Source organism: Crocodylus porosus, unplaced genomic scaffold (genome assembly GCF_001723895.1).
Source record: "Crocodylus porosus isolate Cpor-Errol unplaced genomic scaffold, CroPor_comp1, whole genome shotgun sequence".
NCBI classification, from domain to species: domain Eukaryota; kingdom Metazoa; phylum Chordata; order Crocodylia; family Crocodylidae; genus Crocodylus; species Crocodylus porosus.
In genome coordinates this window covers 108,880,164-108,897,973 of record NW_017728947.1, presented here as the reverse complement: position 1 = coordinate 108,897,973, position 17,810 = coordinate 108,880,164, and the positions used below count along the sequence as shown (strand labels likewise).

General features: G+C 39.9%; 1 protein-coding gene across 6 annotated transcripts in view; it reads right to left on the bottom strand.

Moving 5' to 3' along the window:
• The window catches only part of KIAA0586 (KIAA0586 ortholog), a 108,904-nt gene that overhangs the window by 67,458 nt on the left and 23,636 nt on the right, over window positions 1-17,810 (bottom strand). For all 6 annotated transcript variants that reach the window (XR_002103841.1, XR_002103840.1, XM_019550901.1 and 3 more), the window contains 7 exons: window positions 17,562-17,634; window positions 16,984-17,253; window positions 15,829-16,003; window positions 8,017-8,205; window positions 6,255-6,445; window positions 4,721-4,828; window positions 3,450-3,530 (listed from right to left, as the gene is read on the bottom strand). Coding sequence is in view for 4 of the 6 variants with exons in the window: in XM_019550901.1 (XP_019406446.1) it covers window positions 3,450-3,530; window positions 4,721-4,828; window positions 6,255-6,445; window positions 8,017-8,205; window positions 15,829-16,003; window positions 16,984-17,253; window positions 17,562-17,634 (1,087 nt within the window). In the remaining 2 variants the exon portion in view is untranslated. The remainder of the gene's footprint in view (window positions 1-3,449; window positions 3,531-4,720; window positions 4,829-6,254; window positions 6,446-8,016; window positions 8,206-15,828; window positions 16,004-16,983; window positions 17,254-17,561; window positions 17,635-17,810) is intronic.

Genomic DNA, 17,810 nt, shown 5'->3' with positions numbered 1-17,810 from the left:
ATCCTATGACCCCAGCTGACTTCCTGCCCTTTGGGCAGGGGGCTGGACTCGATGATCTCCCGAGGTCCCTTCCAGCCCTGATGCCTATGAAATCTATGACACTATGGATTCCTATTTGAAATCTTTGGGTTTATCTTGTGAATCACGTATGCACACCTAACAATACTAATATTTGGTGGCACACTTAAAAGGATCTCAAGGCACCTCAAGGTGCCATGGCACTCTGGTTGAGACTCACTGCAATATACTTTCACATTAGCAAGCTAAAGATATACTGTCTAGATCAGCAGTTCCAAAAAGGTTGGGAACCACTGGTCTAGATGAAAGTACTGTCAAGTGGATATACTGATGGCTAGAAAACGATATTTCGAGGTTTGCTTTCAGGAACTGACTTGTGGGTAAAGTAGATATTGCATTAGAACAATGGTCCACAGGAATGGCAAGGGTTAACTGATTTCTAAAAGCCCTTTGTGACAAAGTTTCGTTCAAGGCCCACTGTCTGGAACCAGCAGACACCCTGTGTGAGGCCAACAGACAAGCAGGTATATGCAAGCTGGGAAACTGAAGATATGTACCACAAGTGTTCCCTGAAAATGCCAAAGAGAGATAAAGGACTCTGCTGTGGTGGCCAAGTCACAGTGACCAGCTGCAGAGCCTTGGAGATTTCTGGTTTTGGTGGAGAGACCAAATTAAGACACCAATAAATGACCAAATTAAGATATGTGCATGTGATGGCTTTGGGAAACAAAGTACTATGCCAACAGAATGTGGACAGTATGATGACCACAGTGAGACCAGTCAATGGTACCCAGAAATGAAGTGTCATCAGAAGAGGAAAAGAATACAAAAGGAGGGATTTCAGAGCAGCAAAGTGCCCCTGAGGTGGGCAACTCAAGGCCACCATGAACAGATGGCCATCAACCCATCTCACCCATCCCAACGGAGGAGGAGTGGGGGGGCAGAGGGAAGAGGCCTCGGTCCTTGACCTCCAGGTTGCTGACGTCTGACATTCAAGAAAGAACCATGGGGTGAAGCTTATGTACTGGCCAGACGTACCTTCCCTCTGTGACAGCCCTAACACTGGTAGATATAGAATTGGGGGTGTTATTTCATTTGTCTTGCCTGCATTATTCTTATCTGCTATCACTGTGCACCAATAATATTTGCCTATTATTGAATGGAGAAGTCATGGTCAGTCTGAGGGTTTGGGTCCACCTGGGACAAGGTATCTGGGTCATACATCCAGTGCCAACAATGTAACTGGTTGGATCATCAATGGTTTCACATGTAACTGGGAGGACAAATCAAGTGGCGCTCTGCAGAGCTGTCCTGGTACTGTTTAATTTCTTTGTTAATGATCTGGAAAATGGAACTGAGTGCACATTTAGCAAATCTATAGATGACACCAAGGTAGGTGGAGATGAAGATGGTCTGGAGGGTAGGAACAAGATTCAGCAGAACCTTGATAAACTGGAAAAATGGTTCAAAATTAACTGAATGAAATTCAGTAAGGACAAGCGCAAAGCCTTGCACTTGGGACAAAACAACTGCATGCACAAATACAAACTGGATAACAACTGGCTAGGCTGCAATGTTACAGAAAATAACCTGGGTGTTATAATGGACTGCAAGCTGAATAAACCAACATATGCTCTTGTAGGGAAAAAAAAAGCTTATAGCATACAGGGCTATACTAATAGAAGCATCACTTGCACATAAAGGGAAGTGATCCTTCTACTATTCAGCACTGATGAGGCTTTATCTGCAGTACTGTGTCTGGTTCTGGATACCACACTTAAAGAAGAATGTGGACATATTAGAATGAGTCCAGCAGAGAGCAATAACAATTATTAGAAATTTGGGAAACATGATGTAAAAGGAAATGCTAAAACAACTGGCATTAATTTAGTCTGGAGGGAAGAAGATGGAAGGAGGATTTGATGAGTCTTCAAATACCTGAAGGGTAGTTATAAGGAGGATGGCGATAGACCAGTGGTGTTCACCCTTTTTGCCCTGGAGGCTGGATGATTGGTACCCAATCCCTCCAAGGGTTGGATCTGTCCAGTAGGACCAATGCAGCACATAGGGCTCGATTCAGCTATGTGGGAATAGGGGTTGTGCCCTGGCCCCAATCTAGCTGCAGTGGGTGGAGGTTGGAGGGCAAGGGGACAAAAGGAAGGTGGCCCAAACACATGGGACTTGGGAATTCAGCAGCAGGGGACAGGTGGCAGTATTAATTGCTGCTGCTCCCTTGCTATCAAACTTCGACCTATGGGGAGCCCTGCAAGCTGGATGACATGGATCTACAGGCCAAATCAGGCCCGTGGGCTGAGCAAACTTGTTGCTTGTGACAAGAAGCAACAGTCCCTTCCAACCTAACTTTTTTATGATTAAAAGATGAGGCATTTGAGAACAGGACAAATTTGATCTCAGTTCATCCAGGAGTAAATTTACTAGTGCTGGGGTGGGGCTTAAGGTGTTTTCAGGGGTTACATCATGCATTCACAGATGGACCCACCACAGGTTAACTCATTTAAGGTTAAAAGGGAGGTATTTTGCAACTATGAGACACGTGTACTTTCCTTCATTCTGACTAGAACATGCTTTTCATGACAAAAAAAGGAACAAAATAGCCAGGTTTTCCCATTTAACGTTTTTATGGGCATTTCTCCATGCACATTTTAAGCAAAGCTACTTCTTTTTAAAAAAAGGAAAAGAAAAGAGGATTGCTTTTGATGTCTTAAATACTTCTGCAACTCCAGGGGCCTGTTTTTATGCTTCTGCATTATGTTTGTCTTACACATTTTTAAGAATGTTGTTTGGCCCATAATGGTACACGCATGTTCCATTTGGAACACTTCTTGGTATTGTGGTTAAAATACAGCCCATTGCCAAGAATAAAAGATAAAAGCAATCTGGGAGAAAAATGAAAGAGAGGGATAACTCATATTAGTGTTTGAAGAGCTTAGATATCCGTGCTATTTTATTCTTACTTCACAAATTGACTTCATAAGTAGCTCTTCCTTTTCATTTTTATATGATACATTTTTGAGCAAACAGACAAAAATGTTTTCAATTAGATTTAACAACATGCTTTCAAATAAGTTCTATCATTTTACCATTTTTGACAGGACTGAAACACTTTTATGATAGATTTGCACTTTCTAGACTAACCAAAGTAGATCGATCTCTCTCTTTCTCCCCCTCATACCCTTTATCACACAAGCTTTCATGAGCTGAATGCAAATCTACCATGTCTTTCTTGCCTCTCACAGGTTTTTGAATGAATATTTCTACTTCAAGCCAATGGAAGGTTGTTCAAAAGGCAGAAATAATATTTTTCAAATTGTTAGTAAATACTATTCTATTCCATATTTTAAAATAAGACCAAGAAAATAATATTAAGTTTAAAAAAAAAAATCAAATGAAAGGAAAGGGAATATGGTTACCTGCATTACATCAGTCACATCAATGAAATTAGTTCCTGGAAATTTTATATCTTCCTCTTCATAATGTTCATGTTCTGGAGTCTGATAAACAGAATTAAAGTGTTACAGATCTTTCATTTAAAATTTAATTGTAAAAAAAACTCACACTGAGAATATGATCAAAGTCCACCTCTTTGCAAACTAATTATATCCTAACCTCCAGTGGAAAAATGTTTTACCCTAACAGCAGAACAAATTTCTCACACACCAGAAGCAGAAAATATATAGTTACTCTAAGCAGGTTTTAGTTAGCAACTTCTATACCACTGTGCCTCTGCATATTTGTTGGGCTTAAAAATGTGTATATTAACTGCAGTATAGGATGAGAGTGTATTTTATTTAACATGTCACATGGTCACCATGAGGTAGAAGCACACATGCTGAACAAGGGATGAATAATAAGTATTTAAACGTTATCTCATTCAGTTCCTACTGTTCACCCTGTGCAATGAATAAGGCATGTGATCCCATTAACCACAAGCTTCAGTTTACAGCCCTAACATTCTTAAAACCATTTTCTACACAGAATTCATGTACAGCCTTCTCACCTTCTAAACACTCCAGGAAAGCTACTGAAAAGTTACAGGAGCAAGATTATGATCTAGTATAATCAAGGGCTAAAGAGGGCCATTTGGGCCAGCTAATCTGACTTCCAGCATAATGCAGGCCCTAGAACCTCACCCACTTATTAGTAATTTGCCTGTGTGCTGGTGCATAAGAACACAAGGCTGCTCCTTTCTGCCATGCCAGCTACCTCATTTCATGAATCAAAGTGCAACATAGTAGAAGTAAAGCGGCTCCACAGGGCCATTCCTCCTTACCCTGTGCAATTAGACAGGGAATGGGCATAAGGATGAAGCTTTTACTCCTCTCTGAGCTAATGCAGCTGCCAGCACAGATGGGAAGCAACCTGCTAGTGCTATATAGCCCAACGGCAGATTACTTCTTTGTCCTCAGTACTCTCCCTTGGTTGTTACTGGGGTGGAGCACTGTTGTATCACTCCTTCCTCAGGGCTAGAGGGAAATTAATCTTCATCTTCCTAAAGACAGGTCAACAAAAAGGAGCTCAGAAATCATAACAACATTCAGTTCTTTTTTCTGCTCCTGAGTGAATCTAGTTTCCCTAGTAATGAAGGAGCACGGACTGAAATCATTTCCCAGTAACTGAGGATTCATTCACTCGTACCCACTTATTGGAACTAGTTCCAACTCATACATTTTTTGAGTAATACCTGTATCTGAGTGCTGACAGGAGGGAGTGCTGCTTCTGAGTGCAGAAATGCCTCATTAAGGCTCACACTGGCACTGGAAATACTGTCAATATCTACATTCGGCAACACCTGTGAAGGGAAAACAAAAATATCCACTGAAGTCTCCCTTAGTCTGCTTCTCTTCGGCTTAAATTGTGTGTGGGAACATGAAGCCCAAACCACGCCTCAACTTTCTCCCTTTGTCTAGTCTTCTACCATTAACCTCAGCACAAGTCCCCTCCTTGTTGTACCTGACTGAGACTGGATTTTAACAGCAGACTCATTTTAAAAAGAAGAAACACTCTGCGCTCTCCTCCCCTCCTACATCAACTTCTCCCAATCTCCATTTAGTTTAACAACCTGACTTTTGACAACTATGCTAGATTGTTACCTCGCTGGCATGCAGCATGACTTAAGTGTCAAAAACACCTCTGGTAACTTTATAGAATATGCCTGATGAGCCAATTCATGCCAATTACTCAAGATCCTGAGACTGACTTAAAAGGCATCTGACTTGACTTATATGTGCATGGCCTTTTTCCTTTTTAATATATGTTAAGCACAAACAGAATATTCATTCTGTATTTTCCTAAAGTTGAAACACTACAATACAGATATAATCTATGTACTAGTACAATAAGTACAAAACTATAACGGTTGTGTTCTTTGCACTAACAAAATTTTCAAAAAGTTACGCAAATGGATCAAAGGGATGATGAAGTACTAATTTAAGTATTTAGTAAAACATCTTTACTTAAAACATTAAAGACTAAACTGGACAAAAACAGTAAAAATGTGCATAGATGGGAAAAGTAGCATATTAGCAGGAGAGTTAACATCTTCAATTAATTATGCTGTTTATCTCTGAGCTTCATGATCTAAACTAGTTGTGTTTAAAACTGAGGTCAGGAGGAAGATATTCCCAGCATATTTTGGCCTTCAGTTTGATCCTTCAATGAATCCAAAATACTGAACTTGTAATAAAACATTCCTTTTCATTTCCATGACAACAAGCTTGTATCACAAACATAGGATTAAGACATCAATGGCTGATTATTCAGATGGAAAACTGTTAGGAAGAAAAGCATATTCAAAACAAAAGTCTTAAAGGGCAAATCATTCAGCTGAATAAATTGCTATTTATATTAAATAATCTTTTTCAAATTTGCTCCAGCATGAAAGTCTCTCTGTAAAAATATTCTGCGTAGGGCATTATCTGGTCACATGGCATGTATTTATGGGTGCCTTGGTTTCCCCAACCCCAAATAATTCTTCTATTCTGGCTACGTAATAAAAAATACGTTAAGAGTCTCCAAAAATATAAACCATAAAGTGACTACATTTTGGATGATACTATTTTATGGTAGTGACAGCAAGAGAAAAAGCATTCACCAATTCCCAGTCATTCGGTTAAAGATGGGGTGAACAACCATGTCTAGCAGCATTGATGTATTAAAGACTGGCTGGAACTTCCATATTCAGTAACACAGCAACTGGCTTTTTGCCCTCCACATACCTGTACGGTGAGTTTAGGAGGATCCTTTTTTTCAGATTTCATCTCTATTACTGCTATATTTGGTTTTTTCATTGTCTGACGCTGTAGTTTTGGAAGAGTTGGGGGAACAGAGGTAGTCACAGTGACAGGGTGAGGTTTGCTTATAGTTACTCCTGCAGGCTGTGGTGAGATGCCATTAACCCGTGTTTGACCTAGGGAAAGTCAAGTAAGAGCAAAATAAATATAAAAAACAATTAAATTAAAGTTTCTGGGTTTTTCAAGTTTTGTTGAAGTCAAATTTTCAGTTTAACAGCATAATGAAGACTGTGTCAGTCTTTCATCAGTCCCATGGGACCCCCATGCCTGCTGTGGGACAGGGAGATCCGGGTGATGGGGAACGGTCACAAACTCCTGCAAGACCGTTTCAGGCTGGACATAAGGAAGAATTTCTTTACAGTCCAAGCCCCCAAGGTCTGGAACAGTCTGCCAGCGGAGGTGGTTCAAGCACCTACATTGAACACCTTCAAGAGTAAATTGGATGCTCATCTTGCTGGGATCCTATGACCCCAGCTGACTTCCTGCCCTTTGGGCAGGGGGCTGGACTCGATCTCCCGAGGTCCCTTCCAGCCCTAATGTCTATGAAATCTATGAAATATCCCACTACCACTGGTCAAAATGTAGTTTTTTTTCACTTAAAGTTTGCACATTTTTTTTGTTCTTGTATTAACTTAAATAATATGTCTGGATATTTTCCCTACTGCACTGCAGTCATTCCATTAACTACAGCGACACCTAGTGCTGAGAAACAAAATACCTGTAGTAATTTGAATTGCTTGAGAACGCAGGTCCCCATAACTGTGCCTTTCGCTACACCAATGAGTCTCCACCTTTTTGGACACGAGGCACCTCTCCATAGCTTTTGTGAATTGAGCGGCATCCATTTTCAAAAATGAATTAATATACCACAGTGCTTACTTCCTTGCAGAGGCACCAGGGAGTGTGGGGGGAGGAATGGCAAGGGATTTGTCAAGCAGCAACAAGCCTGAGCCTGCAATTACATGCTTATATTCTCATACCTCAGGGCACCTACAGGTTCTTGTGGCACCCCTGGGTGCCACACTATCCCGGTTGAGAATCACTGTATACAGCCTCTCCTCATTTTCCACTATATATTTAACACAAAGGCCAGCTAGCCAAGATCTGAGCACAGGTCAGTGCGTGACCTGTCCAGCTTTGATTTCAGTTCCTCCTTCCTGTGTCTGTATCTTTAGGTGTCAAAATTGACCTCTCTCCATGCACAAACAACACTCAGACTAGAACTGCTTGCAAGAGGAAATCCTCTTAGTGGTGATCAATACAGAATGGTCAGATTGGTATGACATTACTGGGATGGCTGGGTAGACAAGATCCATTTAATCTACTTTTGTCACTGATACATACTAGTTTTACAGTGTATTCTGGTCCTCTGTTAGGAGGAACTTGCCTGACAGAATGGGTATCAGGTGCGCTCAAATGAGCAGCACAAAGGCGTACAGAATATTAGTTATGACAGTGCAAGGCCAGAAGATACCTGAATCTCCACTGGCTCTGCTAGAGGAGCTCCTGTACAGATGCATTAGAATTCAAAACTGACCTCCCCTAGCAGAGTCCCAAGGGAAAGCACCTGTGAATCTCCACCCATAAAGCAGCCATCGCTGATACAGAAAAGCGCAAGGTGTAGCTCCCTGACACAGCAAGGATTAATTGGGCCCATACAACAGACTGGGGTTTTATTTGTTCTTACCTAAAGGAATAGCCATAGGAATTAAGTGACCTTCAAGTGGACCACAAACAGTAGGTGCTTCTCTACTGGGGCTGAAGAGATACTGATTTTCAGGAAACGGTGCAGAAAGCAGATGCTGTTTCTTAGGACTGGTTATTATTTTCTGCATGGAAGAGCTGGTTTGTGTTCTCGCTGATTTTACTTTAGTACCTGAAATAAAATGTCAACAAGTCTTACAACTCTTACAAACATACAAACACATGCTAAATCATGGGTTAGTATAAGCTTCTGTAATGCAATTTGATTCCCATGATTAGGCAAAGACTTTACAAAAATAAGATACGGCCAGCCAATGATCTACAAATAAAGAAACGCATAAGGAAAGACATGCTATCTCTCTCTCTCAGTAGTGAAAGCAATGAAGATGGGGCTAAATTTACAAAATGCTGCATAACTAAAGTCTGACAAGCAGCACACAAATAAATTCAGAGATGTAAGGAATGTACATGAGGATGCCAGTATAGGTTAGCACTAAGTGCAAGTCAGCATGTAAAAAGGAAGTCTTTAGTGACATGCCAAATTCCCAGGTAGTAATTTAGTAAGTGAAATGAAGGGCTAGGTGAATTAGCAGATTAGTTCTAGAATAAGGAGCAATTCACTGCCATGTCATAATCAGACCAGTTTAGCACTGCCTGAAAAATGTGAGTGTCAGACAGCTATTGACTGAGTAGAGGTACAGTATCTAAAACAACACACACAGATTTTCCACACTAAAACGCACTCATTTCATGGCACCCTTGCCTTGAGTGGCTTTTCTTTGATCTTTAATTTGCATAGTACTCAAAATCAAGCAATCAAACAGCTACAGAAAGAGTGGGCAGAATATGACAGGCACGTATTCACAAAAGAAAAAGAGAAAAGCCAAACAAGGGTTCTATTGTTCAACATCCCAAGTAGTGAGGGGAAGAGGAAAACCTCCATTTAAACTAATTAAACAGAAGATTTTAATTTCCGAGGTTTTCCTTCCATTATTTAATAAAAATTTTAAAAATCTTAACAAAAAGAAACTACCTTGTTTGAAATCAATGTGTACAGAGGCATGGTTAGCCGTATTCATCTGGAGTCAGGCAAAAGGTACTGCAGAACAGCACCTTAGAGACTAACTGGTTCAGAGAGGCATGAGATTTCGTAGGCAACAACCTACTTCACCAGATGGTTTTGACTTTCATCGGGGTAATCGCATCTAATCCCCTGCTATTGCAGGCTACTGTCACATAAGTAGGGATTTACTGAACTCGAGGAGGTGGCTGGCTAATTTCATGAGCAGATACTGGGGCCAGCCACCATTTCTGCAGGCTGAGCACAGGAGGGCCCCCCCTCCCACGCCTCCAATTGGCCAAGGGGCCCTGGCAGTACCGCCCCTCCCCACAGATTGCCACATGATCCAAAACCACAGGTTAATTACCCTGATTAAGCCCAGGGAAGCCATTAACCTACATGTTATTAAGCATGGATTAATGGCTTTCCTGGGTTTAATCATGGTAATTAATCCATGGTTTCAGGCCATCCCCAAGCAGTAGGCTCCATGATTTTGGTGGGCTTGCTACAAATTTACTGGCAAGCAAGCCCACCAAAATTGTGGAGCCTGCCATTGTTCATGGAACCTGCCCAAATTTGTGGTTTCTGTGAAAATCATGCAATCACAAATTCGGTAAGACCTTTCAACACTGAACCAAGAAAGCAGTAATTCTATCATGGAGAATAATCTCATCATGTGGTCCTAGAAAGGCTAGTGAAATCTTTGCATGTCCGAAAAAGAGAGCAACAAATAGGAGTTGTGGGGGAGATCTGACGTCCATAGATGACATAGATAAGACTGCTGGTGAAATCCATTCCTAGTAGTCACATTTTAAAAAGGATATTGGAAAGCTGCATGCAGAAAACAGGCAAAGTGATGTAAGTGCTGTATCATGCATTATGATGAGGGAATTAAAGACCTCAACCTATTCAGTTTATCAAAAAGAGATTGAGGGATGACTTGATTACCATGTTTAAGTACCCCCACAAGGGAAAACACTAAATACTAAACTAAAAAAAGGGGGATCAAAGCTAAAAGCTGAAGCCAGGCAAATTCAATTTAGATGAAGCCTGGGAGCCATTAACCCCTGGGACAAACTGCTAATTAAGTAAGGGATTCCTCATTTCCTGATACCTTCCAATCAAGACAGTGCACCTTTCTTCAAGGGCTGCCCTAACCAGGCAAATTAAGCTTTGTCAAATTCAAGTTACTGGACCCAGAACAGAGAAAAATGGCTGCAATTTCAATGGTCTCTAATATATCCAGAGGGTCACGCTAGGCGATCTAGTGAACTCTTCTGACCTTCAACTCTTCAAATCTATGAGCAAGAGCAGAACATTGCTGTGTATCCACAGTGCAGCCAACTGAAGTAATTGCAGAAACAAGGTTTTCACAGAAAGAACAGTTAAGTACTGTACATGCTCAGCATAATGTTTTCAACAGCTTTTAACCTTCCCTTTCTCTTGAAAACCAAAAAATTACTCAAACATCACCAAAAAAAGGATTTCTGCTGAAACATATGGCAAGCGCAACATTTTTCATTTGATTTTTTTTCAGTTACAATTATCCAAATGAAAAAGCTTCTAAAAACAGACAGTAAAATCTTTACTCATTCACAAAACCCCAAATTAAAAAGGGATGGTTCTTTTTATCCCAGCTTCCAAGAAGAATTCTTGGTCTGCTATCAAACAGAAACGTGCACCAAAAAACATTGAAAATAGGTCCCCCGATGGCCACATCAATCTTAACTAATAACAGACTTATTGCAACACTAATATAAAACAAGCTAAATATATATTGCTATAACAAAAGTGAGTCATCTTAAAGCTGCATTTGCTGGATATGCCTAGCATATGTAGTCCATATTTCTGAACCATAAAGTAGGGATGACAGCACCCAAGTCCTGTAAATTTCCATCTTCACCTTAGCTGATAGTTTGCTGTTATTCCATGTACATTCCTGTAATAGCCTGAAATTCTCAACTGCTTTTCCAATTCAGCCAGTTCAGTCTGAAGGTCAACATCCCTCCTCAGTGTAGAACCCAAGTAGCAAAAACTGTCAACACCACTAAGAGATTTATCCTCTAGGGACGTCAGGTATTGGTTCCTCTAGGGACGTCAGGTATTGGTTCCTCTAGGGACGTCAGGTATTGGTTCCTCTAGGGACGTCAGGTATTGGTTCCTCCACTCCTTGGTACATGATCACAGTCTTCTTGAGATTAACTGCCACCCCGATGCTCTTGCATGACTCAGAAAATCTGTTCAAGATTTTGCAGGGAAGATTCATTGTGGGCAACCAAGGCCACATCATCTTAAACAGAAAGTCTCTCAGAACCAGTTCTTTCACCTTAGTTTTTGCTCCAAACCTTGCAATGCTGAACAAGCCTCCATCTAGTCTAGCTTGAAGATAAATGGCCATCACTGCTGTTCTTCAATGCATGAAGAAGGAGGAATGAAAAGCGATGTTAAAAAGAACAGGGGTTAAGACACACACCCGTTTCACCTCATTATTGATGTCAAAGTCTTTTGATTCTTTGTTTTCATACACTACAGTTACCTTCATACCTTGATGTAATGAGCAAATAGCATTCAGTAGTTGGGGGGGATGACGCAACCCAGTTTCTTCAGAACAGTAAGAAGGCCCTGGCTATTGAGTGTATCAAAGACCTTCATCAGATCGATGAAGGATATGCACAGTGGTATTTGTTTTTCTCTACGCTTCTCTTGCAGTTTCTTGATTTGAAAATTTCATATTAATGGTAGAGCGTCCGAAACAAAAACCATGTCGCCTTTCAGGATAGATGCCTTTACTTAGAGACTGCAACCTAGGGAGCATGATGTGAGCGACAGTTTTTCCAACAATGTTCAACAGGGAGATAACTCCATAGCTGGCACAGTCGCTTCAGTCCCCTTTGTTTCTGTACAGTTGTGCAATTCAATGCATCTTTGAAATCTTGTAGTACTGCTTCCTTTTTCCAACAGAGCAGTATAATTTCACGGAGGTTTCGAAGGAATTCATCATTGCCACACCTGTAGAGTTCAGCAGGCAAACAGTTGTTGCCGGAAGATTGTTCCCAGGAATCAATTTAATGGCCTTCTGCAAATCTTCTAATGTAGATTCAGTGTCTAAATCCATCATAACTTTGAACTGTGGTAATTCTTCAAGCTTTTCGTGTTTGATTTCAATCTCACTGGAGTACAGAATTCAATATTTTTCAATCCAACACGCGAGTTGTTTTGTAATCAGTAATGGCATTTCTATTTAAGCCTTTCAGCAGACCTGTTTTCTTTCTGACTGGACCAGTTGCTCATTTGATACCTGTGTCAGTCCACAGCCATCACCTGCATCAGCTGCTTTCTAAATATCATTGCAGTCTCAGTCAAAAAGCTTGGGCACACCTGTTGGCTTCCTTTTGCATTTCTCTTCGAGCCTTCCTCAGATTTCCCAGGGTTCTGGTGTTGGGGGATTTCTTATAGCTGGTTAGCACTGTCCTTTTGTTCTCAACCAGTGGTAGAAGGGCGCTCTTCAAACCAATCTGCATTTTTCTTCCATGTTTTGCCAAATGCTGTTATAGCAGCATTGTATATGTTAGTTTTTTAGGCTTTCCCAAGCCTTGGTGGCTGAATTGTTAGGTAAACCTGCTTTCACGACTTTTGTATTGAACACTCTGCATTTTTCTATGTCCTTAGTTTGGCTGATGTCTACCTAATGACATCTGGCAGCTTTGCTATGGTAGATCTTTTTAACAATGATTCTGATTTTGCAGCAGACTAAGGCACAGTTAGTGTCACAGTCAGCATTGTGATAAGACCTCTTACACAGTTTATGGTCATACCCAGGGCCAATTACATACACACACACACCCACACAACTGGATCTTTGGCAGTTACACACATGTGCACACGCTAACTGGAGCTCTGACAATTATATACACAGGTCTGTGTAGTGTGGTACATAAAGTCTAGAAGGGGTACTACCAGTGTGCAATTCCACCAAGAGAAAAAAGAACTATGCCTAATACATGCAAGAAAATTACTTCTAAGATTAAGAAATTACTAATTTCAATTGTTTATACCATGTCTGTGATTTGCAGTCTTAGAATACAGGGAATCACAACCAGCTTAAGACCTAAGTATCAAAGTCTTTATATGATCCCACCACTGCAGCATCCCACAGAACAGCAACTCACAACCCCTCACCTCCTGTTTTTTCCCCATGACACTCATCTAGAAGTTATCGTTTTTCACTATTTTTCTGATAAGGCACTAAGGTACAGAGGGATCAAGGCAGTAAGGAATTCAAGTGTCTTAAAAACCAGTCAAATGCTACCATTACCTCAGTCTAAAGCTACCAAAAATGGAAAGTTTAGAAACACAATACCTCTCTAAAGAAGCTCTGGTTACAATAACTGTTCATTAAAATGACAATATTTTTGTTTTCCGCCTCCTCTTAAAGAAAAAATAAACCTGTCTGTCTTTAATTATCCTCAGGATATAGGGAGACAAATAAACTTGCAAAGAGTTCCCAACTGCAGGAAGAGAAAGAGAGAGAGGTGTATGATTTTATTATAGCATACAGGCTGCTGCTGTGCTAAACCCAACTCAATGACTTAAAAGAAAATTGCTTTTGGTAAAGGCTAGCCAGAGTTCATACCATCTTCAGGCTTTTAAAGTGCCTATTTATCACATTCAGAGGTTCTGAAAAATTAAACATTGCGTGAATCAAGCATTTGGGGACAAAGAAAATGAAAGAACGAACAAGAATCATACTTTAAAGCACATGACTGATTTATCACGTGCAAATAATACCTCTATACATAAATGAAATTATTGAATTATGCAAGCTGCTCATAGAAAGCAGCTAACGTTGTATCATACATTGTTTTTAAAACAGACATGCTGAACATGACTGATCTTGAGTACTTATATAGCACTAATTGATTGGCCTCCAAGAGAGACTGTGATCATCTCCAAGGGAATAAAGTACTGTAGAAGTATAAGAAACACGTTCCTATTTAGGACACAGCAAAAAATCAGACCTACTGATTAAATATTCTTTTAAAAGAGTTCTGCTTCAGGACCAAATGTTAAGAGCCACTATACATTTTTCTTCTGACAATGTGAACAGGGTGACCATTTAACACAGTATAACCTCATGAATCTGGCATGCTCAGGACCGAGCATCTGCTGGAAATTTGAAAACTCCGAATTTTTGAAACCGACGCAATGGCCGGTCCTGGAGCAGCGGCCACACGCAAAGCAGCAAGGCAGGGTGGTGGATGGTGGCAGTACCCACCACATGCAAGCTTCCCCCTCCACTGCTCAGGGACCAGCCACTGCTACTCCACAATCTAGTGTAGTTTTTCAAAGTACCGGATTTTTGAGAATTCTGGATATGTGATATCTGGATTTAAGAGGTTATATTGTATACCGTTCCAAGAAACACCATGAAAAAAGGGAAACGTTCTTCATCTGCATAATGACATATTATAATACATATTATGGCTTTAAATGGCAAAATCTGCTCTACAAGAAGGTTTTTCAGACAAATCAGTCTCCAGTCTTCTTCTTACTTTCATTTTACTGAAGTGACAGAAGCCACGTTATTCAATCTGTTCCACTAAAATGAGTATTACAGCCTACAAACAACTTTTTAAAAATAGTTAAATAAAACTACCATATATATATTTTAGGAAACATAAAAAGTAAGTTTACTAAGGTTTGCTTTACATTGTAACTGATTTATTAAACAAATGGAGTATCATCTGCAACAAATAAATTAAACTGACTGAAGTATACAGGGACTAGAAACAATGTTTAAGAACTAGCACAGTCATTCTCAACCAAGATGCATGGCACTCCAGGATAACTCGAGAAAGGTTTAAGGGTGCCGTGGGGTATCACACAGATGTTCTCTGTTAGGTGTGAAAACATGATTTACAAAATAAGTTCAGAGATTTTTAACAGGACTCCACAATACAAAGAACATTCTGACCTGCTGCGGGCTTCCTAAGTTTTTTGCAATGGAAGAATTGCTCTAGTATTTTTGTGCAGTAAAAGAAATAAGGGAAAACTAAGAGCTGGCATTTCTTAGAAGGGCCTGGAGTCTAATGAGTGGTGCTTTCAATCTAACAAAGATCAAAACCACTGAATTAGCAGATCTCAAACTCCCATCTCATTATCTCATTTTTATTCACAGACTGGAAGAGAAAAAAAAAACCCAAAACAAAAAACCAGAAGCTTTCCTGGTTTATGAACTGAGTTGGTTTCTTAATTATAAATGAACAAGTCACTGGGCTTGAACTAGCCAGATGTAAACTGAAAAGACAGCAAAAACCTCCCTGTACCTGCCCCATTGACAGCTGTGTCAAAAGCTGGTTCAGGAGTCAGACTCTGTTTCCAGATACCTCACCAGTGATTTCTACCACAAGACCACAAACATACTGTGAAATAACAACATTTTTATTTAAATAATTTTAATAAACACTATGTTTGTGCCTGAACGTAGGCTGTCAACTTCCCATTTTATTTTACATACATACTTTATTTTTAAAAATAAGGCTCATTTAAAAAAAAAAAAGGAAAAGAAAAGTCATTACGGATTTTATGTACCCTGCATTAAATAAGCTTAAGTGCCCCAGCAGTGAGTGGGTACTTGAATCTTCTATCTGCAGTTCCAAAAGGCAAACCTGGAAAGAGCGATGAAGTAGATGCACCTTTCTGTAACTTAAGCATTTACATGAAGGGATCACTTACCTCTTACACATTCTAGCACTTTTGGTCTTTGAGGTTTAGATTTAGGAGATGGAGAATTAAATCTGAGATATGGTGCTTTTTTAAGTGTGCTGCGGTGGCCCTGGTAAATGGGTTTCCCATAAACCTGAGACAGATACTCTTCACTTGGTACCATTACATTAGTTTTCACATGTCCCTGAAAAAAAGAAAATGCATTTTATAAACCATCATTGTGAAGGCCTAAACCTGTAAAATTACTGTTGTACCTACCTACCTGTTCTAGTTTTGTGAAATTCTATAGAAAAATAAGTAATTATGGGTGATTTACACATGCCCTGGGTTGGGGGGGGAGGGGGAAGAGGAGGTTGCATTTAACTAGACCAGCTCCTACAGCCAATCTAATTTAAGTGCCCACAGCATCACATGTACTCAGCATCCCACACTTCAAAATGGCAGTGGGGACACTTTAACTAAAGCTTGTTTGAGGAGCTGTAGTTCAAGCACCCTCCCACTGACATCTTGAAGCATGGGGATGATGAATATGTGATGCAGAGGTTGCTTGAGTGTGCAAATTAGCACTCTCCAGCAGACTCAATAAATAGAGTCTGCTACAATGCCTGCTAAATAGCATGTGTCGGAGCAGACATCCAGCATGTATAAAAGTCCCTTGTAGTTCTTTCAAAACAATTTCACTTCATGTTATGACACATCCACATCTTTTACTTCCGAGAAGTTTCATGAATTAACAGTCAACATGCATAATTATTTTTATATCAGTTATTACCCATTTGTTAACCAACTCTAACTTGTGTTATTATATATAAATATCTATTTATCTATATCTATGCATCTAGACAGATATTTAGCAGAGCACTCAACAACTTTCCTTACAATGGAAACTCAAGGGAGGGAGCTATGTTTTTACATGCATGTCTGACAATTTATACTGAAGTAATGCACCTAGCCCTTTAAGCAAAGCCATGTGGCTTTATTGCATAATTAAACATATAGCATGAGCTCTGCTCCCAAACTAAAGGAGAAGTGTTTGCCTTACAAGCAAAGATTTTATTTTCTGTAAAAGAGAGCAGGACGCACTAATAATTCTGATCTGATTCTCTATCAGAAACTGACGTATAGCTATTACCAGAACAGTGGGCAAATTACTTAGGATCTCACCTCTACCCTTTCTTCTTTATTCTGCAGACTCTCAGAAGAAGATTCAAGTCTTGAGCTCTGCCTTATAAAGTTCTCCCCCAATTGTTTGTGAACAGGGTTGGCTGAAGATAAAGACTTCTTTGTCAAGAATCCTTGGGCTTTTTGATTTTTTGTTTTAATTTCTTTCTTGGTTTTCAAATCCCTGATGTTCTGAGTTCTCTTGATCCATGGAGTCTTTTGATCTTTTTGATTATATTTTGTTTGTTCATAATCATTTCTTGCCATTTCAGCCTGATGATAAAACATAAACATTGTAAAAGGAGACTTTATCTCCCAGCCGATCAGGAGAGGCTATGGACAACTTTGAAGTTCTGACAACTGATCTGTGTTTCATGGTAAGCAGTAACTGTGACTCAGTGATCTTCATTAAGCAAAGCTAGTTTTAAAAATGTGTGTGAACATTTTGTCAGGTCAAGATCTAAACCAACATAATACACAGTGCCCCAATGTTTTCACCTTGAAAGTGAGCAGTATTTCTAAAAGCTCTCACAAAAATATGATCATGTGAGAAACAAACAAGCGTTTTGTTTGAGCTATACCTGAATTTCCATGCTGATTGTCTTAATCCACTCATCTACAGTCTTTCTAATACGAATCTCTTCTAATACATCTCTGAAACACAAAGAAGAAAGTGCTATTATTAGGTCACAAAATCCTCAAACAGTAAATATTTACTTCTTTACACAGGTGCCGGAGGACTGGAAGAGGGCCAGTGTGGTCCCTATCTTCAAAAAGGGAAAAAAAGAGGACCCGGGAAATTACAGGCCAGTTAGTCTTACCTCAATCCC